This window comes from Syngnathus floridae, chromosome 8 (genome assembly GCF_059516105.1).
Source record: "Syngnathus floridae isolate MCC-2025c chromosome 8, RoL_Sflo_1.0, whole genome shotgun sequence".
In the NCBI taxonomy this organism is placed as follows: domain Eukaryota; kingdom Metazoa; phylum Chordata; class Actinopteri; order Syngnathiformes; family Syngnathidae; genus Syngnathus; species Syngnathus floridae.
This window is the reverse complement of record NC_142420.1, coordinates 5,381,175-5,401,812: the sequence shown is the minus strand read 5'-3', so window position 1 is coordinate 5,401,812 and position 20,638 is coordinate 5,381,175. Positions and strand designations below refer to the sequence as shown.

General features: G+C 43.1%; 4 protein-coding genes across 4 annotated transcripts; 2 read left to right on the top strand and 2 right to left on the bottom strand.

The window, feature by feature from the left end:
- Positions 1-326: 326 nt before the first annotated feature.
- Positions 327-4,650, bottom strand: hspd1 (heat shock 60 protein 1). The gene is made up of 11 exons (XM_088382474.1): positions 4,491-4,650; positions 3,544-3,719; positions 3,100-3,435; positions 2,920-3,015; positions 2,572-2,665; positions 2,310-2,478; positions 2,129-2,228; positions 1,808-2,053; positions 1,566-1,740; positions 1,188-1,366; positions 327-1,113 (listed from the first exon to the last, which is right to left on the bottom strand). Exons 1-11 carry the CDS (start codon positions 4,606-4,608, stop codon positions 943-945), a joined length of 1,860 nt encoding a protein of 619 aa, XP_088238600.1. The 5' UTR covers positions 4,609-4,650; the 3' UTR covers positions 327-942.
- Positions 4,651-5,025: 375 nt separating this feature from the next.
- On the top strand, positions 5,026-6,935 carry hspe1 (heat shock 10 protein 1). The gene is made up of 4 exons (XM_088382480.1): positions 5,026-5,183; positions 6,334-6,489; positions 6,582-6,671; positions 6,757-6,935. The coding sequence occupies exons 1-4, from the start codon at positions 5,181-5,183 to the stop codon at positions 6,805-6,807; spliced, it is 300 nt and encodes a 99-aa protein (XP_088238606.1). The 5' UTR covers positions 5,026-5,180; the 3' UTR covers positions 6,808-6,935.
- Positions 6,936-7,551: 616 nt separating this feature from the next.
- On the top strand, positions 7,552-11,151 carry mob4 (MOB family member 4, phocein). The gene is made up of 8 exons (XM_088382479.1): positions 7,552-7,696; positions 8,237-8,299; positions 8,538-8,638; positions 8,881-8,923; positions 9,045-9,131; positions 9,206-9,285; positions 9,350-9,461; positions 9,606-11,151. The coding sequence occupies exons 1-8, from the start codon at positions 7,637-7,639 to the stop codon at positions 9,738-9,740; spliced, it is 681 nt and encodes a 226-aa protein (XP_088238605.1). The 5' UTR covers positions 7,552-7,636; the 3' UTR covers positions 9,741-11,151.
- A 34-nt stretch (positions 11,152-11,185) lies between these two features.
- rftn2 (raftlin family member 2) lies at positions 11,186-18,313 on the bottom strand. Its single transcript, XM_088382475.1, has 9 exons — positions 17,844-18,313; positions 14,597-14,777; positions 14,199-14,307; positions 13,776-13,953; positions 13,495-13,713; positions 13,154-13,260; positions 12,873-12,976; positions 12,681-12,762; positions 11,186-12,551 (listed from the first exon to the last, which is right to left on the bottom strand). Exons 1-9 carry the CDS (start codon positions 17,980-17,982, stop codon positions 12,348-12,350), a joined length of 1,323 nt encoding a protein of 440 aa, XP_088238601.1. The 5' UTR covers positions 17,983-18,313; the 3' UTR covers positions 11,186-12,347.
- Positions 18,314-20,638: the final 2,325 nt, after the last annotated feature.

Sequence of the window (20,638 nt, the reverse complement as noted above, 5' to 3'; positions counted from 1 at the left end):
GCAAATACATTCAAAAGTAATTTTAACAATTGCCATGAATCCTTAAAGATACCTATTAGAAGAACCTGGACACAATAAATTGGGTTTATTGATTACACTGGGGGGAGGAAAATAACCATCACCATTAATCAATGTATACATGGTGGTACATAGTAAAAAAAAAAAAATCATCACTACTTGTATGCTCTTTTATGAAGGTAATTCTTCATTATTTCGGAAACAAATGATCTTGTATCCTGTTCGATTTTTTTTTTGTAAACAGACCATATATGGTATTACACCATGGGCACTTTGTATCCAAATACAAGAACTCAAAAAAACCTATATCATTTGAAAAAATGGTTTAATTAAATCAAATAAGCCTCCACCTGCTTCAACGGCAGGGCAAAACCTATGACATACATATATAAAAACAAAAATTAAGTCATGACAAATACAAATGACAGCAACACATTCTTGGCTTCACTTCACTCTGCTTTGTTGTTTGTTTTTTACAGTGTTATGTTTTTTTAGGATATGACCTTTACTGGAAGTTGAAACAGATATTCACTGCAGAAAGTCAATGCAGGGCCAAACAGCATTGAACACAACTGATGGGTATAGTCATCCTAAACCCTCAGATGTACCTGTCGAGATCAACTAAATAGCGATCAACACTAAACCGACCTATAGAGGACGCTGTTCCTGTAAACCTGGCTGCTGAGTTTCTGTGGGGGGAGAAAATGTCTGTCTACTGAGTTGCATGTATTTTACACAAGTTGTGGATGAACTGATGTGAGAGGCAAGTGGATCATTCCCGGAGGGATGGCGTAAAGACGAACCACCTGCAGTGCCAACTTCCTCTTGGTCAGGTTCAGTGAGTTATGAGTGCAGAGTCTCAGGGGCGCCATTTTGTTTAGTCTATACAGTCATGGAGGGATGAGAGATGGCAGATGTTGCCTTTTAGAAACCCATGCCACCACCCATTCCACCCATGCCGCCCATTCCACCCATGCCACCCATGCCGCCGGCTGGCATGTCCTTCTCCTCCTTGGGGATCTCTGTGACGACCGCCTCGGCGGTGGAGAGCAGCGAGGCCACACCCGCTGCGTCCAGCAGGGCCGTCCTCACCACCTGCACAGGATGAAGCCGCTTAGAGGTCAACACGATTCGATGGGATAAACTACAATGTCGTAAGGAGACTTCACCTTGGTGGGGTCAATGATGCCCTTCTCCACCATGTTGACGTACTCGCCCAGCATGGCGTCGTAGCCCACCTCGGCAGGCGCCTGCATGATCTTCTCCACCACCAGTGAGCCCTCCACGCCGGCATTCTTGGCGATGGTCATGGCGGGGATGCGCAGCGCTCGCCTGATGATATCCACACCTGGCAGATGGAGGGAAAAAGGTGGAAACACTTAAACCAGGGCAAAGACACTTTTCTCAAAATCAAGCACCTCTATTCACTTTGCTTCCTTGGCACCAAGATTGCGACAAAGCACACATTTTGTCTGAAACTCATTCCTTGATTCCATCAACATATTCCCTTGGCATTAAGGTGCCACAAAACTGAGCTATTCACTAACCAATCTTCTGGTCGTCATTGGCAGGTTTGATGGCTTCCAGGGAGGGAATGCAGCGCAGCAGAGCACAGCCGCCGCCGAGCACGATTCCTTCCTCCACGGCTGCCCGCGTGGCGTTCAGAGCGTCAGTCACGCGGTCCTTCTTCTCGTTCACCTCAACGTCACTGGTCCCTCCGATCTGCATGAACGCTTAGTTTATATCATGGCATTGGTGACCAACAAGCCATCCCGACCGGCACGCGCACCTTAAGCACGGCCACGCCGTCCGAGAGCTTGGCCAGACGCTCATTGAGCTTCTCCTTCTCGTAATCACTGGTGGTATTCTCCAACTGCTCCATGATCTCGGCCGCCCGCCTCTCCACGTCGGCAGGTGCGCCGGCGCCCTTTAGGAGCAGCGTGTCGTCTTTGGTGATCTGCACCTCGCCCACCTTGCCAAAGTCGTGCGCCTGGATGTCCTCCAGAGCCACGCCCACAGCATCGTCGCCAAACACCTAAGGAAGACCCCCATACTATGTCAGCCAAATAGGAGGCTAGCGTTCTTAAGTCAGTCAGAAAATTGGACTTACAGTGCCCCCAGTGGCGATGGCCATATCCTTCAGCTGGTTCTTCCTGTTGTCTCCGAAGCCTGGAGCTTTAACTGCGACCACTTGCAGGCCAACCTTCAACCTGCACAGTGAAAAAGACACCAATCTAAGCATACTTAACAACACATACATATATCGTGATCATTATTTTTTATAAGATGACCTGTTAAGGACCAAGGTGCTGAGGGCCTCTCCATCCACATCCTCAGCCACAATAACCAGAGGCTTGCGGTGCTGGTTGGCGATTTCCAGAGCGGGAACAATGCTCTGCACACTGGAGATTTTCTTCTCACTGAGCAGCAGGTAAGCATCCTGGAACTCACATTTCTGACCTGCGAGGTTGGAATATAAAAAGTCAACACTATCATTCAAGGAAATTACACTGCTGTTTTGCGGTCAGGGTGATCAAAAAGCAGAATTCGCACCCTTGGCCGTGTTGATGAAGTATGGAGAGATGTAACCACGGTCAAACTTCATACCCTCGATGACCTCCAACTCATCATGAAGAGTTTTCCCATCCTGAAAGCATTTATAGAATACAACATCTTTATTGGCAATAGAATACAGTACAACAAATAGACAGATATTTGACATAAATCTAAAAAAGAAATATTGAAAATGTAAGTAAAAAAGAAATGTAAACAGCAATAACAGTCATCTTTCTAAAAACGTTAATGAAAAGATGTCTGAATCCACATAGAGACAAGCTCTGCTTTACATGACAGCGTAAGATGTTATTAAGGTGTCTCAAAGTGATGCAAAAAGATGCTGACCTTGACAGTGATGACACCTTTGCGACCAACTCTCTTCATGGCGTTGGAGATGACATTGCCAATCTCTGTGTCGCCATTGGCTGAGATGGTGGCAACCTATAAAAACACCGAAAACGTATTTTTTCATATTAAATCTTCTTACATACAATATTGACAATCTTCTTGTGAACAAAGTCCCACCTGTGCAATCTCCTCAGGCGTGGTGACTGGCTTGGAGAGGCGTTTGAGCTCATTGATGACTGTTTCGACGGCCATCATGACACCGCGACGGATCTCCACGGGGTTGGCCCCCTTGCTGATGGTGTCAAAGCCCTCCTTGGCGATGGCGCGTGCCAGCACTGTAGCAGTGGTGGTGCCGTCACCTGCCTCCTCATTGGTGTTGTTGGCCACGTCCTGCACCAGCTTGGCACCAATGTTCTTGTACTTGTCCTTCAAGTCGATGCTCTTGGCCACAGTCACGCCATCTTTGGTCACCTTCGGGCTGCCCCAGCTCTGCTCGATGATGACCGTACGGCCCTGTGACAGATAATGATCATTTCTTGTAATTATTCATACTTTTATTTTTTGAATAATACTTACGAATTGATTAAAAAAAATAGGGTTGACGTTTGTACTATCTCGTACCTTCGGACCCATGGTGACCGCAACTGTATCGGCCAGCAGGTCAACACCTTGTAACATGAGGGCGCGGGCATCTGCGCCGAATTTGACGTCTTTGGCGTAGGCACGTGTGAGGTGCGGCGCTAGCGTCCTGCACACAGGCCTTACCTGCTTCATGATTGTGGGTAGACGAAACATGTCTGCAGGCACAAAGTAGGGTAAAAAGCAGAACATTTAACCACCGCAATTTTATAGAGGGAGACTAATACTGAAAGTAAAACTGAAAGTAAAAAACTAAAAAAGACATGCATATTGAGTCTTGATTGGACACAAAGTACAAGTAAGTAATCATTGTCTAAACCCATGAATGAATGAACACATGACAATCTTCAAATTCACAAACCGTAGAAATAATTTTGCATCATTGTTAGCGTCTCTTTTATGAAATACACGAACCCAACTCTATAAACGCTCATGGGATATTTGATAAACGTGACATTGCTAACTCCCCAAACCACGTGTCCTCGTGCAGGGTCGTGCGTCACAAGGTCAAATTGTAAGGACGCATGCGCAAGTCGTGCCTCTCCATCTCTATGCTTGATGAACAACTAGTTCCACTACTACTACCGCACAATTGCTTTCCGGAACGCAATAATCACTCACCAAATTAAAGTCACGCATCCTGCACATGATACCCACCATATTGAAAATAATTACGTTGATGTAATTCGAGGACACTCTGATGTAACATTAACTTTGTTAAGGATATTTATTTAAGCGTGAAACACAAATTTAAGTGTTGCGTGCCCTTGCACGTCAGTGGTAAGTAAAATCTGTTAGCATGAAGCAGGTGAAGCTAGCTAGCTAAAGATATTTTTTTCGCATCTAAACACACTATTTCGTTGTGAGCCAGTGTTGCTGCAATGCTATAGCTATTGGCATAAGATAGATGAACGAATTCTAATACTTACTTGCGTGGTGTGTGTTGTTAGAGGCTGGAGCGGCTAAGGAGGAGGCACGTCTGCCAGACGGGGTGATATAACGACTGGAGTGAGGGCTGACTGGATGGAAGTGCACATGGCTCCGCATACATCCGGGTACTTAGCCGGCAAGCCCCGGACTCTGAATAACATATTAACTGGCACAATAAGTCATTTTAATCGCCGTTTTTAGGCAATTCAAGCCACGCTCGAATCATAATCATTGTTTCATTTCATCAAAGTAACAACCATGATGCCATTGTGCTCCGCTGCTATAGAAAAGTCGAGTTGGGGTATTTGACGCTCGTTCCGGGGCTGACTTTCCAGAAATTTCTCCTGCGCTATTGGAGGAAAAAAACTGAGGTCAAAGTTGACATTGTGCAATGTTGCTCAATGCGGAAATTATTAAAACAGAAAAAGGTCAAACAAATATGGTATATAATTTTATTCATGATCAAATTTAATAATTAGACATATGGTTGTTTAGAATGCAATTGTCTGGCTTTACACAAAGCGTACTGGGATTTGCAAGGTTGCACGCAGAGCGCATGCGCACAACCCTTCTGGACGTTTCCTCACGTGGAGCGGTTCCCCTTCATCAGGTTAACACATCCACGCTCACTGAGAACAACCCCAAGTGGCACCGTACGTCTTCGATCTCCAGACGTCACAAATTAAGTCATGGTAAGACTGCAGCCAACTGTTTGCATATTAATGATTATACTAGAAATTAGCATCGCTGTAATTCGTAAACATCCTAGCTATCATGCTAGTATATTTGCCGGCTAGCATTTAGCAGCGTGTGAAGTTAGCCTTCCATAACCAGTCATTGACAAGGTCATGCAACTGAGGAAACTATTACCTCACAATATTCGGACATGATAATATCGTGGGTGAGGCGTAATGTATAGCTACCTTAATCTGCGGGCGAATGAATGAACACCATGTGTTAAAGGGAGTGGATTTCACTGTCTTGAATAACCTGCAGCCACTGCCACCACAGTTATTTGTTTCAATAATTAGTCATTGAAATGACCCATACTTCAAATTAGTGTTTGTGCAAATTTGTTTTTTTCCTGAGGTGGTTTTGTGTGAGTACCAGTGATGACAAAGATGGGCAAAAAGTGATGATAACCATAGATGGGGAAATAATGCCAGAATAAAGAAACATTATGCTGCTCAGTAGCACTATTGTAAATGCATTATCATGAGGGTTTTTATATTGTTTTCAACATGTGAGTCGTTTTACTTATTGTAGTTTCATTACACAGTTTTCTCCTAATGAAGCAAATTCCTAAAGAGATAAGTCTAAATAAGCGAAGACATATCCATGGAATGTTTGCTGTGGAACAAATTCCTTTGCTTCTTGTTTGTAGTTCAAAAAAATTGAGCCCCGATAGCCTTCAACCAACTCCCCCACCTCTCAAACGACCTTGAGTCAATGTCATGTGAACATCTGCCGCGCCTCGCCGAACACTTTTACAGCAAACGGATGTCCATTCAAATTGCCAGCTAAATCCAAAATGAAGAGAAGCTGACTTTCATTGCGCTCACTCAATTAAGTTTTGTCATGTGCCTCCCCTTCCACCCATTTCCACCCAACCGTCTCATCGTGTTAATCATTCCTCGTGGACAACTTTAGTCACATTTTAACCAAAACTGAGCTTGTGCAAATATGACTACAACCTAAAAATATTTCAGATGTCTTTCATTTGGCATTCAGTTCACATTGCAGGTCAACAGTAAAAGTTGGGGAAAAAAACTTCTGTGAATTGGTTATTTGTGTGGTTTGATTAGCACCAGTAACACAATTTTCTGTTCTGTCATTCCGCAGGCCTTCAGAAAATTCCTCCCATTGTTTGACCGTGTGCTGGTGGAGCGTTTCACAGCGGAAACGGTAACCAAGGGCGGCATCATGCTTCCTGAGAAGTCTCAAGGCAAAGTGCTGCAGGCCACAGTGTTGGCAGTTGGGCCTGGATCTGTCAACCAGGTCAGAACATGATGAACAGTTTGTCGGGTCTGGATCATGGATTTTGCTCTCGTGAGTCGTATCAAGTTCACTGTTGATGTTTTTCTTGGCAGAAAGGAAATTTAATGCCAGTCAGTGTGAAGGCCGGTGATAAGGTCCTGCTTCCAGAGTACGGTGGAACTAAAGTCACTTTAGATGATAAGGTATGGAGCCTTTTTTTGTCTTTAAATAATTAATCTTTTTATATAATTGTTTTGCATTTAATATTTGTCTTATTTTGCCATGTAGGAGTATTTCCTGTTCCGTGACGGAGACATTCTTGGCAAATATGTGGAGTAAGACAAGATGTGCTAGAAAGAGAGAAGTGGAAACCATGTCTTTTTTTTTTTGTTATGCCAACTGTAAATAATTCTAAACACATTTTGTTACAATAATAAAAATGGGCCTTTGGCTTTTGTCTCCATGTACACTGTTTCATCTTCACTTTTTTGGTGGTGTTGTTTAATGTTTTACATTATGAGCTATTTCAAATACTTCCTCTATAGTGGACTTTTAGACATAAATCAATTGTAATATAATAAATAAACTCAGCTCAAGTTTATTCAAATAGCACTGCACAACAGCAGCTGTAAAAAGGGCTCTGTGTAAACTAAATGAGAAGAGAAATTATTAAAATAATGTTTTCTTATTAAAATAATACTCCTCCTGACCGAAAACAACTTGCAGGTATCTCCTAAAGTCATGCTTTACAAACATGAAAATAAATAAATCAAAATTATTCATTTATAATGACGCACAGTACAAGGCATCTCTTTTGTACTGTTTTTCTTTTGACTGTTTTATTTTTACGCCCTATATGTTTTTTCCATACAAATATATAATAAAATGTATTATGACTTCGCCACACTGCCGTTCGTGTCAACGGCGGCGCGTTCCGACTTACGTACAAAACCGTCGCCGCCGTGAGAACAGAAAAGCATTGTAATCAGAGGACTCTTGCAATAATTCAAAATAAAAAAACCAAAAATTTTAGAACTACGTAGACGAAATAACTATTAAAATTTGCATTAATACAATATTTACTTTTGATGTCGGTCGTGTTGTAAAGTCGTTCCTCTGTCCGCCACTACAACCCAGCGGCTGGCCCACATCCGGGTATTCTGTCGAGATGGTCATGGCGGAGGGTACTGCAGTTCTCAGGAGGAATCGGCCTGGAACCAAGGCAAAGGTGCGTTTTCGGCTACCGGAAAGGGGCAAATATCGCTTAAAATAAACCACCGACACGGCGTGATTGGGCCTTCCCGACTGCTGTGGTTTTACCCCCGGACCTGAATCAAAATTGTCGATCACTGACTTCCACTCGGAAGGCTTCGAGCTGGTGCTAAGCAGCTAGCTGACGTTAGCATTTCCTTCGTTTAGTTTCTAGAGACACCACATCACTCGTCCCTGTCTTAAATCGTCAGATTTGACTGTGTAAACACGCTTGTTAATCAGCCCCTAAAAAAGAACAAACATACGTCGCTATCTTGCATTCTTAAACCCCCTCCGAATGTGTTAGCTTTGCAGGAAGCAGTCCCAGCCCTGTTGACTTTAGCTCGCCTCAAGCTAACTTTGTAGTCACGAGTCGTAAGTGCACGTAAACATTTCTCTGTGGACGTGTTTGTATGTTTCTCCACAGTGTTTGCTTTTATAGCAACTCTTTCGCGTGTCCGTATTTGTATTTTTCTGAAGCATTTGTCCACCTAATCACGTCATTCCCCTTCATTAGGATTTCTACAACTGGCCGGATGAGTCATTTGAGGAGATGGACAGCACCCTGGCTGTTCAACAGGTATGGTTGTGTATGTCATTCAATAAACATTCCTCTCCTTTCCCATGACAAGTGTTTTTTTTATTGGTAAGAAAATGGAGTGTCATATGCTTGTGCAACCTCTCGATGCTGGGAAGAATTTGTAACAGCATCATACATTTCGAATAAGGAAAAAATTGTCATTGTCATTTTGCTGTTTCCGTTGCAATATGACGCTGAGTTCTTTGCTGTGTCTGTTATATTTCTGTGTGTTTTACAGTACATTCAGCAGAACATCCGCTCCGATTGCTCTAATATTGACAAAATCCTGGAACCCCCCGAGGGTCAGGATGAGGGTGTGTGGAAATACGAGCACCTCAGGTATGAAAACGATGTTATACTTTGATTACAGGGGCGCCCAAAATTTACAAGGTTAAGAAACCAAAAACTAAAATTACTTTATCCAGTTTATATTTTTGTTCAAGTCGCTGTATCATGCTATTTTAACATTGCTGCATTCAATTATAGGCATATATGATTATGTATTTAATGAGTGACAGATATGCAGTCTTCTTGTTTAGCATAGAACTCATGTTTTGTGTCCTCGTGTGTGTCAACTGTAGGCAGTTCTGCTTGGAGCTCAATGGACTAGCAGTCAAACTGCAGGTAGGTGCACATAAACACCCCGCCATTATTAACATTTGTCTTGAAGTGTGAACCAAGCCTTTGTACGTTCCATTTGGAACCACTTCTAATTGTGTGGCCTTGCGTGATGTTGATCTTCCAGAGTGAGTGCCATCCAGACACATGCACTCAGATGACAGCCACCGAGCAGTGGATCTTTTTATGCGCTGCCCACAAAACCCCCAAAGAGGCGAGTTCACATTTTTGTTCTACCCTGAAACCTCACTGTCCATTAACTATCGCGTGTGCTTGACACATGTGCAGTGCCCCGCCATCGACTACACCAGGCACACGCTGGACGGAGCTGCCTGTCTTCTCAACAGCAACAAATACTTCCCCAGCAGGTGGCTATCTTGTGCTTATCCGTCAGGTTTTTGCAGAGCTGATTGATCTGATTGGCGTTTCCAGGGTGAGCATCAAGGAGTCGTCGGTGGCCAAGCTGGGTTCGGTGTGTCGCCGCATCTATAGGATATTCTCGCACGCCTACTTCCACCACCGCCAGATATTTGACAAATATGAGGTACGTTTTTTGGGAAAATGACACGGCGGGCATGTAGTCACTCGTTGGATGGGAGAGGGGGGGACTAGGAATTGTATTGTGAGCTCGTCATCTTCACGATTTTTTGCTTTGTGTTATGAGCTTTTGATTTTTATGTGCCGACAGAATGAAACGTTTCTGTGTCACCGCTTCACGCGCTTCGTGATGAAGTACAGTTTGATGTCCAAGGACAACCTGATCGTACCCATCCTGGAGGAGGAGGTACAGAACACCTCATCGGCCGGGGAAAGCGAGGCCTGAGGGAGACGCACGTGAATGCACGCGCACACATCCACCACACACTACTGTACAGCGTACTAAGACCTCCTGCCCGCCACCATGTTGCTCCATCTTCAATGCATCAAGCGCAATGGAAGCCTGCAGGGACATTTTTTTCCCTTGTTTTTCAAAAAAGGCACCATACCTCTCCTTTAGGGAATATTTTATCTTTCAATCACAGTGAGCTACCGTATTTTTGGAACTATACATTGCTATAAGTGTACCACTCAAAAAATGCACTGTGAAGGAGAAGATAAATATAAGACTCTCCAGATCAAGAGTTGCATTTTTTGGGGGGGAAATTTATTTCATAAAAGCCAAGAACAGTAGTGCTCAGACTCGTAACCAAATTTCCCTTAATAATGGGTGCGTTCGGAAATTTGTTTCGGGCACGCATAGCTTCATTCCGAGCATTGGTAACTCGGTAACGTGCCGTTCACAAATTTAATCTGCTCAAAAAAGGGAGTGCCAGAGCCCAGTGCGTCAGGCAGCACAAGCACAGGAAACACGTTGCTGATGGTTTAGAACATTAAAATCAAAATAAATATCAAATTTCTTCTTTCCTTCGGCATGTACTTTTAATGCATTACCGGCAACTTCTTTGGCATGCTTTGGCATGATTCAACCAATGGGAATGCATGACTCGTATCATTTCTTCTACTGTCTTTGGCAGTTGGCAAATGGTAGAGAGAAGCTGACGGTAAAGTACAGAAAGTCAACATTATTAAGGAAAGGGAATTTTGGGTGTCGGAAAGTCTAATTTTAAGATATGTCACACCTGAATACCTGTCACAGGACCAGCCAAACTATGAATCGTCCAAATAGTATAGCACACACTGACAGCCCCCCTACCTACCCCGTGTAAATAGCCTTTTAGATCTTGTTTTTCAACGGTGCTTCACTGTTCTTTATCTACATCGGCTTCATTTTTGCTCTTTGCTTTGTGTCGCCTGCCATTTTGTGCAGAGGAAGGGGGGGTGGAGGGTCAATCAGTAATTTAGCTTGTCAACTTTTCAGAGGCTACAAAAAAAATCTTTAAGTGTAGGCGTGACTTGTGCGTTAGCGGAAAAAAAAGAACTAGCTGTGCAAGTGTGGTCCTGATATTCTTGATGTTCATAACGTGGCTGAGAGGTCAGTTTAAAAGGCATAACGTCGGCCATGTTTACATCCCGCCAAGCGCCACCTACCCTTTCGTCACCCTCATTAAGTTATTTTACTGAATCTAATCCCTTTTGTTGTTGTTTTTTTTTTTAAAGTGAACTAAAAATACTTTAGTTATTTTTGCTGAATTTAATCCAGTTTTTGTTTGTTTTTTAAATGAATTACAAAAAAACTTTGTTACTGTTTGTGACAATTACATGTCTATTAATAAAAGACTTATTATTCTGGAAAATGTGTGGAAATAATCAAAAATGCAAACTTTGAAAAAGGGTGGAGAAATTATTTTTTTTCAATAAACTTCATACAGTAAAGCAAATGTACAACTTAAAAACAAAACAATTGGAATTAATACTGTCATTTAGTATCCATATGTCAGTTTTACATTTTTTTTTTTCTTCATTAAAATAGCAACATTTTCACAATGGAAGAAGGCCGGTGTGGATTTAAAAATATAAACACAATAGAGTCCCTCTTATAATACTGTTGTAGTCCTTTGTAACACCAGGGTTCATGGTTTTAATACCTAAACTAAAGATGTCTGCAATGGCATCTGTCAGACTTCCAGAAGCATAGCCACTCTGTGTGGACAGTAAGTATTGGGACAGGAAGACAAAAGTGAGCAAAATGAATATCTGAGAAAACTAAATAGTCCCAATACTTTTTGTCCATCCAGGATATAAAATGCAAAGTGATTGGAATGCGTTCTATTAATAAAGTCACAAGGAAAAACATACACCAGAATGACTTTGAGATGTGTGCATAAATTGTCTCAAACCAATAAATAAAAACCCGCCGAGCAGCTACTCACTCATAAAACAAAAACATTTGGACTGCCTTTTTTTTTCTTTTTACCAGCCTCTAATTTCAAACGTAGTTAATCATCTGTTTGTTGTGATATGTAACAGGCAATCATAACACATTAATTTTGGGTCAGTCATACTGGCCCTCCAAAGGAAACCAAAACTATGATGCAACCTGTTTGACACCTCTGCCATATAACTTAAAGAAAATACTTGGTGCCAAAATTGGTTCACTACATATTTGTATTGCTTTCCTTCTCTCTTTTAAAAGGTAATTATGGCAGATTTTTTTCCCCCTGTTTCCAAAACCCAAAAGTAACCCATATAAAATGAGACTAGGTCCGAAAGTCGCAAGCCAGATGCTCGAGCTTTTACTCAATATCCTTAATATCCAGTTTAAAGTCCATTTACTAGTAATATGTAGTTGTCCTAAAACACACTAATTGTCCTACCCGGACGATGATAAAAACATGAACTACTTCATGGACCTTAAACTGGATATTTAGTTAATGCTCGAATGGTTTCCCATATGTTCTTCTCCTTATGGCTTGGGTTCAAAACAAAAATAGTGCAGAGTTCTTCCACAGTATGATTTCCTCCATCTGGGGATCTCATATTGTCAGTCAGCTCACATGCAGGTCACCTCCGCCTTGCCCTCCTCCTGGTCAAAGCCACCTTCCTCCAGGTGCGACAGGGAGCTGGGGAACGGCGGTCCGAACACCGGGAAGCCGCCGATGCCCCCGGCCACAGGAGAGAGCTCCTGCCGAAGTGCGGCGCCACTGACGGAGCGACTCACGGAGCGGCTGGACACGTCGCTGTGCACCGACAGAACCTGCACGTATTGAGTCAAATAGAAATAGAAACAAACTGAGTGCAAACAACAATGTGGTTTTACAGTTAGTACTGCAAATCCAATTTGACCACCAGGGTGCAGTGTGGCACCCGTTGCTGTATTTCTCACCTGGTTCTTGTGTTGTGTTGCTGCTTGAGTCCTGACTGGCCGCTGAAGGAAAACAACTTGCTTGGTGGCCAGATTCCCATCACTATCACACACAAACATACCACTTTGTATTTAATAAGTACAAAATGGTCATTTATGCAAGACGGGTTCACGATTAGGTGCATGCAAGAAGAATGGTGTTGATGCTGTCACCTGTCATGTCGTATGATGGGAGTAGGCAGAACGCACGTCAGCAGCCATCCGAACTCTGCCAGTGTGTGAAGTAGCGGCCCGTAGTCTGTTTTCACACTGGAGCCCTGCACAGACACAAGAACACCATATAGAAACTACCTACACTCAAATAAACTAGAAGGTTGGTTCTTTCATCGCAACCTCACATAATGTGCAAACATACTTTTTTTTTCATCAACATGCGCAAAAAATAACTCACAATGACAAAAAAGCCTCGTAATCAGAAACCACATTTTTCCGACCTCAATGACAGTCCACTGCTCCACCACGATGGTATCGTTGGCTGGGGGTGCGGTGCTCTTCTCTTCGTACACAAAAAGGCCCTCTAGAGACCGTGGCACGGGCTCGCCTAAAACACAATCGTTTTGTTGTCATCACTTTGATCCTACAAGAAATCTAGTCCACAGTTTTTTTTAGAAGTTATTCTCAGGAAGTGAGGTTGTTAAAGCGACAGAAATGCTACTATAAATAGACACAGTGGTCAACAAGAGGCCACAACAGGAAGTGCCGAATTTTATGCGTGAATCCCTCTTTTATGACGACAACACAATGGCTTCATGTGGTGATTGGACGGCGGTTCGACCTTTTGGGGTGTCCCAGTAGACGAAGGAGTCTACCAGCGACCAGCCTCTGCGATAATAGGCTGCCGTCAGCTCCAGCCAGTCGGCCTCTAGGGCGCTCACCACCTGGCCCTTCCTGGAGACTCGCATGGACAACGCCCCCTGGTGGTACTGGCACGCTAAGGAATCCAGAGGGGCGCAACCCGGAGTCCAGGCGTGGAAGAAGACCAGAAGTCGCATGTCTGGGGTGAAAGAATTACGCTCAGTGACCTCTGAGTCGCTAGAGAGTTTGACCAGGTCTCACCTGGACTGTACGTGTTCTCCTCCAGATCTCGGTCTCCTGGGGGGGTGCGAGGAGGAGAGTGCGTGGGCGAGCGGCAGCTCCTCTTCGGACTGTGGAGCCGATTGCCGTTACTCAGCACGCTCACCTGCTGGAGGACCGAGCCGACGAAACGGACCCCGCCGCGAGCGCTGCTGTTCACCTTTGGGAGACAAAAATGTATTTGGTCATTGATAGTATCTCTCTTTGCTTGCTTGGCAAACCAAATATTTTACAAACCTAATTTCAAAAAAGATGGGCATGGCCAAAAACATACAGTGCATGCCCGTGACCATTGAGGGCGAAAAAAAAAGATTGAAAGAGACCCTGGCGTAATGATATTGCTTTCAAGCTTTCAAAATGAGTTACCATAGGAAATTCTGCGACAATCAGAGTTGTAATCCTCACCCTGTCAATTAGCGCTCGAACAATGTCGCCCGTCAGCGAGTCACCAGGTAGCGGCCACTCCTCCACCCTCAGCACGGGCACACTGTGACACATCGATGCCGTCTGTCGACTTCAAATAAAAAAAAAAAACATTAAACAGGAAAACTGCTGGACATTCATTCAAGCATTCTCCAATAGGGAGGTGGAGTGAGGCCAAAAGAAATCACTCCATCAGTCTGAGAATTGGGACAAACAAGTCAGGCTCTTCTGGCTTGCCGGCGTGACCTTCTGACAGAGATTTGTATGAAATATGCAGCTGGCTCCATCAATTATTCGTGGATTTACTCGACAGTCTGCTGCTGAGTGAGGCGTCGCGCACGTGATTTTCATTTTTTAAGTAGAGTAAAGTGTTGCCTTACCTCAGTCTGGGTCGGGCCAGGACGGCGCGATAGAGCAGGCTGAAGGGTAGCGAGCGAGCGCGGCCCACTGACAAAATGATGGGGTGAAGGGCGGTCAGGACGTAGCCCTGCGTGTAGTACGGCTGCAGAGCCTGAGGCAGTTCGGCCAGCGATGACACGTACTGCACTGTGGGACGGCTACCTGTGCCGAGGAGATCACGATGGTGTTAATTTGAGTCTTTCATGATTACATTTACTGTACTGAGGATAGTGAAAATCCTGATCCAGAAGGTATAAACCCTTGACTTCAGTAGTGTCTGGAAATATGTTCTGCTTTGCATCCTGTTGCTATGGCTAAAGTGTTCCCGCTGCCCCTGCTTCAATGCCCATGCATGACCACATCCCTGTCCAAACTTTGATTTTAGCACCCCGCCTCTAAGTTGATATCAGTGGCAGCGACGGCCCCTCTGTGAAAAGTTACTGCTGAACTAACTGCACAGCTGTGAGACTAGGAACCCCAGTGAACCCGATGAAGTACGCAGCTCCAGTTTACTGGCATTCCTGCGGGACCCAACGCCCATTCCAATGCCTATTACGACGGACACAAAACAACAACATTCTTGAGCTGCTACTTTTACGACTCGGTTTCCATTTAAGTAAAACGTGGATCACTGACGTCTTAAAGGGTCACTCTGGAAAAACAGGCAACAAGGCCCCATTTGATGCATCCCCAGAGAACACACACACACACACACACACACACAAACTGTGTTTTCAGTAGTAACACCCCCTCCCGTCCCGCTGCCACTTGCCCTGTCACTAACACACTGAGGCCTCTGTTCACAGCAACAAAAAGTGAAAGGACAAAATAAAGGCTAAGCAGAATGGCAAAGAGGGTGAAAAGCTAAAAAAGATAGGAGGTGGGAAGTGGAGAGTTGTTAAAGGGCTCTAACAAGAGGTGTCTTGTGAAGGGACTGAGGAAGAAGGGGTCTTATTTTGCAGCAGAGCAGGAGTAAGATGGGCTTTATGAGTCCATTAGCAAATGCGTGAAGAGGAGAAATCTGCCTGGCAACAAGACGCTCAGAAAACCAAAATGGTTATGTAGTGAACAGAGATAGCCGCGTTGAACTCAAAAATCAGAAGTGCTAATGCTAATATGTATGCTCATTGAAGGCAGTGAACCTCCATGACATTATTTTTAAAACAGACACACTCAACCAAGATTGAAAGCATCTCCAAGAACGTCGATTAGCGATCTACACACTGGCCTTCGACTCACCTTCAGATTTATTAATCAAAATCCCGACTTTAATCGGAAGTAATCCGGCGAGGCCGGTTAGATGATCAGATTAGACAGAGATTATAGAAAACCAGCACTCATCCCTGGAAACGATGACTGACGCATAAATGTCCTTTTTCATAAATAGGTCAGAGAACAATTTGTGGTGTGCTACCTATGGGACTACTCCCATTCTTATTGTCTGTTCTCCCTCTTGTCCAGATAATACAATAGTTTCGTAATGTTTTCTATCTATTTGCTGATGATCCCGAATTGTATTGTTCTTTTAGGTCGTCTGGGTTTCATAAACTTTTACTGAACTGTTTGACAAAGCAGTGGTTAAATGACAACTCAAATTTTCCAACTCAAAACAAAAACAGGAGACTTATTATTACCCCAGATAATGCTACCCAACACTGAGGAAAACTGAGCCTATCCTCTAAAACCAAGCTAAGGAATCTTGGTGTTTTGGGATTAATGAAGCCATGTCACTAGAACATCCCTCAAGGCAGTTTGTTGCTTTTTTTCCCCAACTGCGTTTAATCGCTAAGCTCCGGTCCATGGAGTCTAGACAAGAGCTCGAAATGATTATTCGTGAATTTGTGCCCTCGTGGCTAGACGTCTGCAGTTCGTCCAGAACTCAGCCGCAAGACCAGCCCCAGCAGAAGAGCCCACATCACACCTGTGTTAAAATCCATTTGTTGGCTCCCTTTTGCGTCCAATTTAAAATGTCAGTACTCGTTTTTTGAGTCCGATGTAATCAGGCTCCCACCTACATTCCATCAAGCCTTTCTAGGACACGTGATCACAACTGTCAAAACCTTAACTTTCAACTTGAATGGGGGAAAGCAGCAATTAGCCCGGCCCCATTGCTCACCCCATCCTCCTGCAGCTCCCAGTCAGCTTGGCCCCATTACACACACGCCAAGAAACAGGGGCACACTGAACCAATTCTACCTAGCACTCTATGAAAATGCACAGTGAGGCATCTGTCAACCACGTGCTCCTCAATCGTGATTACATTTGTTCCAAAGTGGACCGACTTGGGTAGTTTTTGTTTTGTAGCAACCAACAATCCCCCAGAACAGAGAAAGCATTGCCAATAGCCAAGTTACTTCTCCACCAAGCTTTCTATAGCATCAAATGCCTTTTTATTGTGGTTCCAAACTGGAATGGACTGCTACAAATACTGTGGCTTTAATCTAGCGAGCACATTTGGAGGCACAGATGGTGTGTTTGGTGTAAATGCTATTGCTTTTATATCTTTGTCAGCCCTGTGACACACCCGGATAACATAGAATTTAGTCCACAGCATCCGTCCAATGTTTTTATAATTAATTCCCAAATTAAATGCGGTCATGAAATGTACTAATTATAACCAGGTGATACTGTGCATACCTCCACAGAGGATTATTATGGCCACATTGAAATAAGTCAAATATAACTTAGAATATCCATTGTTTTTTTATTTAATTAAACAATGATAAATATCATTGCATGTGACATTTTTTGCATATAAGTGTGTGCATGTGTGAGAGTGTGATACTAGTGCAAGACTAGGCAGGAAAAACCTTCCCTGACCTATTTCTCCATCAATTGAAAGAAGGAGCCTGTTGCTGGGAAGAAAACGATGACATGACATCTGAACACACTTCAACGAGCTCATATCAGTTATTCAAAGGGGATCCAGTCTGGCATGCAACATGTAAAAAAAATGTGATTTAAAAAAAAATTAATAATGAATTTGCATAAATAAAAAGTCCTCTTAAACATTACCTTACTTTATGCTTCGTACGGTCTGCAGATGAGTAAATAAACACCCCAGGTCGTGGAAACTTATTTTTAATGATGAATCTGACCTTGATGGATCTTCTGAAGTACATTCATGGAGATACCGTTATAAATTCCACATTAACAACCGTGTTTAAAAAATAAATAAATCTAAAAGCGAATTTTACTTTGTAAACAAAGAACATGTTCAGCGCCTACCTTCCAAACTGAAGTCCAGGAGGACATAATCGTAGACGGTCTCAGTCTTGGTCTCCACTTGAGGTCTCTTCAGCGTCGAGTAGATCTTTCCCGGACTGCTGTCCTCGGGGTCCTCCAGCTTCCTCAATCCGCAGCCCATGGCCTCGGAGGCGGATAGACAGCGGCGGAGGAGCCGCTCAAAGTCTTCTCGAAGCCTGATCAACCACTGACTGCCTCTCTGTGATTTATTCTTTTGCAGGCGCTTCACTCACACTAGCGGATCGCGGTCACCCCTCCGAGTTGTACACGGAGAGGGTCCTCTGCAAGGAGTTCCGTCAGAATCGTCACAGTCTAAGGGAAACAAAGAGAATCGAGAAGCAAAAGAAGTCCGAACCCTCGTCCCGTTGCAGAGTGAGTTTATGATGCGTGGGGAGGCGGAGTGGACTCTTCCACAGAGAAAAACTTTCCCACGCAGTCAAGACAGCGTAAATGACCCAACTCCTTTTTCATCATTTCAAAATAAGAATGACGTCCTGCTTTGAATTTACGATGGCTGATTTAATCACCTAATCAATTGTGACTGTTTTTTTTTTTTTTTTTTTTTTGGGCCACTCCTTTGATGGCACTACTGAGGGAGAAATCGAAATCTGGCGTACAATTTGTGGGAAACCAGTGACGGGACAAGGCGGAAATTGCAACATCTTCTATTCATTAACTTTATGAAAAGTTTTCCTGATGACTAGACTGCTCCGTGATCACATCTACTCAGCCTTAAAAAATGCAAAACCTATAATTATCTAAACTGAAAACAAGTTGAGTGAACTCAAAATCTCAAAGCAACAAACTTAGATAAAATAAAAGTTGAATTGCATACATTTAAGTTACTTAAGTTAGGACTTTAAGTAAAAGTTTAAAAATAATTAATAGTTTACAGAACTAATTATCCCTTGTATTGTGCCCCTAGTAAAAATAACCTTTCAGTTTTGACGCAAACATTTTGTTTTGTTGTGCTCACTAATTGTTCCCATAAATAAACTATTTCAGCTCACATAAAATACACAATGTGTTTTTACAGTGAAGACTAAACTGTCCATAGGTGTGGATGCAAGTGTCGTTTTGTCGGTCGGTTTTTGTCTATTTTTGTCACTAGTTGACCCACCACAACCCAAATGAGGATGAGCGCTATATATGGATAAATCATGTATATTTCTGGAATAATATTCTCCAAGATTTGACCAACAGCTGCTCTTCCTCTGCACATGTGTCATCCCCACATTTTTTATCCTTTTTAAATCTGAATCCCGGATCCTCCTTTGGGAAGAAGCATGTATCCTCTTCCCATGTCTCCATGGTAACGGTGGCTTAGGTCCCATCCCTGCTTGACACATCTGGACTGAAGGCCCCGTGACCATATTTGTATGTTTATCAGCCTATTTATAACCGGTCATCCTGTTTTTCCACACACAAACACAATATTTCACGGATTATTTGTCAATTCTGCACGACCATCTACTTCCTGTTTGAGTCCATGCAGGATGAAGGTTCCTAATCCTGCTTTGTCAAAAATATAACAAAAATATGTTTATTGAAGGAAGATTGTTAAGAATCCTGTGTATTGTTCAAAGTTGGCTATAAGCATTTCCCGAGGAAAAAAATGATTGAACTATTTGGATGATTTAATTCTCACTAAACTGTGTAAAGAAGTACAACATGACATCATCTATGGGGAGATGAGCTACATCCATGCAAGTTAAAAACTCCCTTGGGCAACATTTTTTCTGGAAATAACAGTGCAGATCATCCAGTAATTGACCATTTTCCCCTTGGCTGACTTAATCAGTCACCCTTGGCTTGTAAAACACAAACTAATCAATTAGGACTTTATAGTGCAGCAAACTAATTAAAAATAATAATGATTTTATTGAAATTCTCTGGAATTGTTGCATGTATTATATAACAGCCAGATTTTAGTCAATGTAGACAATAAATGCAGTTTAAAAGAAAGTGCTTAAAGGGGAAGTCAACCCAAAATATTTCTGGCCGCCCCCCTGATATGGATGAAAATTTTGCCTGTTTAATTCATATTCCACAAACAAAACATGAATCACAACACTGTGTTTCCTCTAGTTGGGCTGCACAGAACATATAACAAAAATTTCTTTTGGGTTGACTTCCTCTTTAAACCTCTCTAAATGCAGGATTTCATTGCGCTATCAGCGGTCTACAGTCCATTGATCAAATTACTGAACATTTGCACCCATTGAATGTGAGAGTCTGATCAAGTGATGTAGTAGAGCAGCTCATTGAAGTTAAGTGGTGTAGTCACACGGGTCCATTGCCCCCCCATGCCCCTCACTCCTTCACTAGTAGACCATCTGCCTTGTTGTTATAAGGAGTAATTCAATCAGTGGCAGATGGTCAAGGCTGATCTTTGACTGTTACCTCATCAGAGACTCTTCAGCAACCAAGTGTGGAGTGGCTTCACAGCTTGATGTCACACCTCACGTCTGGCGAGATTAAAATCTGATGGCGACATTTTTATTACAGTACTGTCAGTAGTAAAGACATCAGCACTGCTGATGAGTTATATTGTGTCTGCATTTATTGTTCACTTTTTTTTGGACGTGATGATGTGCAGAAAGGAAATGGATGAAAGAAAGGAAGGAAGCAGACTGAATGAGAAGTAAAAAAACGATGTAAACTTGGGATGAAGGTAGGAATAAAGAATATTCACTTTGTGTGCTGAATGTATGTTAAATCTGAATGTGGCAGATGGTGACTGTATTAAGACAACTGGCAATCATGAATACCTGGAT

Coding starts and splice junctions, on each gene's coding strand:
- hspd1 (XM_088382474.1), bottom strand. CDS start 4,608: ATGCGGAGCCATGTGCACTTCCATCCAGTCAGCCCTCACTCCAGTCGT. Junction 2,666..2,919: donor AAGGTGTCATCACTGTCAAG/GTCAGCATCTTT, acceptor AAATGCTTTCAG/GATGGGAAAACTCTTCATGA. Junction 2,229..2,309: donor AGCACCTTGGTCCTTAACAG/GTCATCTTATAA, acceptor TTCACTGTGCAG/GTTGAAGGTTGGCCTGCAAG.
- hspe1 (XM_088382480.1), top strand. Junction 6,490..6,581: donor GGCCTGGATCTGTCAACCAG/GTCAGAACATGA, acceptor TTTTCTTGGCAG/AAAGGAAATTTAATGCCAGT. Junction 6,672..6,756: donor AAGTCACTTTAGATGATAAG/GTATGGAGCCTT, acceptor TTTGCCATGTAG/GAGTATTTCCTGTTCCGTGA.
- mob4 (XM_088382479.1), top strand. CDS start 7,637: ATGGTCATGGCGGAGGGTACTGCAGTTCTCAGGAGGAATCGGCCTGGA. Junction 8,924..9,044: donor GACTAGCAGTCAAACTGCAG/GTAGGTGCACAT, acceptor TTGATCTTCCAG/AGTGAGTGCCATCCAGACAC. Junction 9,132..9,205: donor CCCACAAAACCCCCAAAGAG/GCGAGTTCACAT, acceptor ACACATGTGCAG/TGCCCCGCCATCGACTACAC.
- rftn2 (XM_088382475.1), bottom strand. CDS start 17,982: ATGGGCTGCGGATTGAGGAAGCTGGAGGACCCCGAGGACAGCAGTCCG. Junction 13,714..13,775: donor GGAGAACACGTACAGTCCAG/GTGAGACCTGGT, acceptor CTTTCACCCCAG/ACATGCGACTTCTGGTCTTC. Junction 13,261..13,494: donor CTACTGGGACACCCCAAAAG/GTCGAACCGCCG, acceptor ATTGTGTTTTAG/GCGAGCCCGTGCCACGGTCT.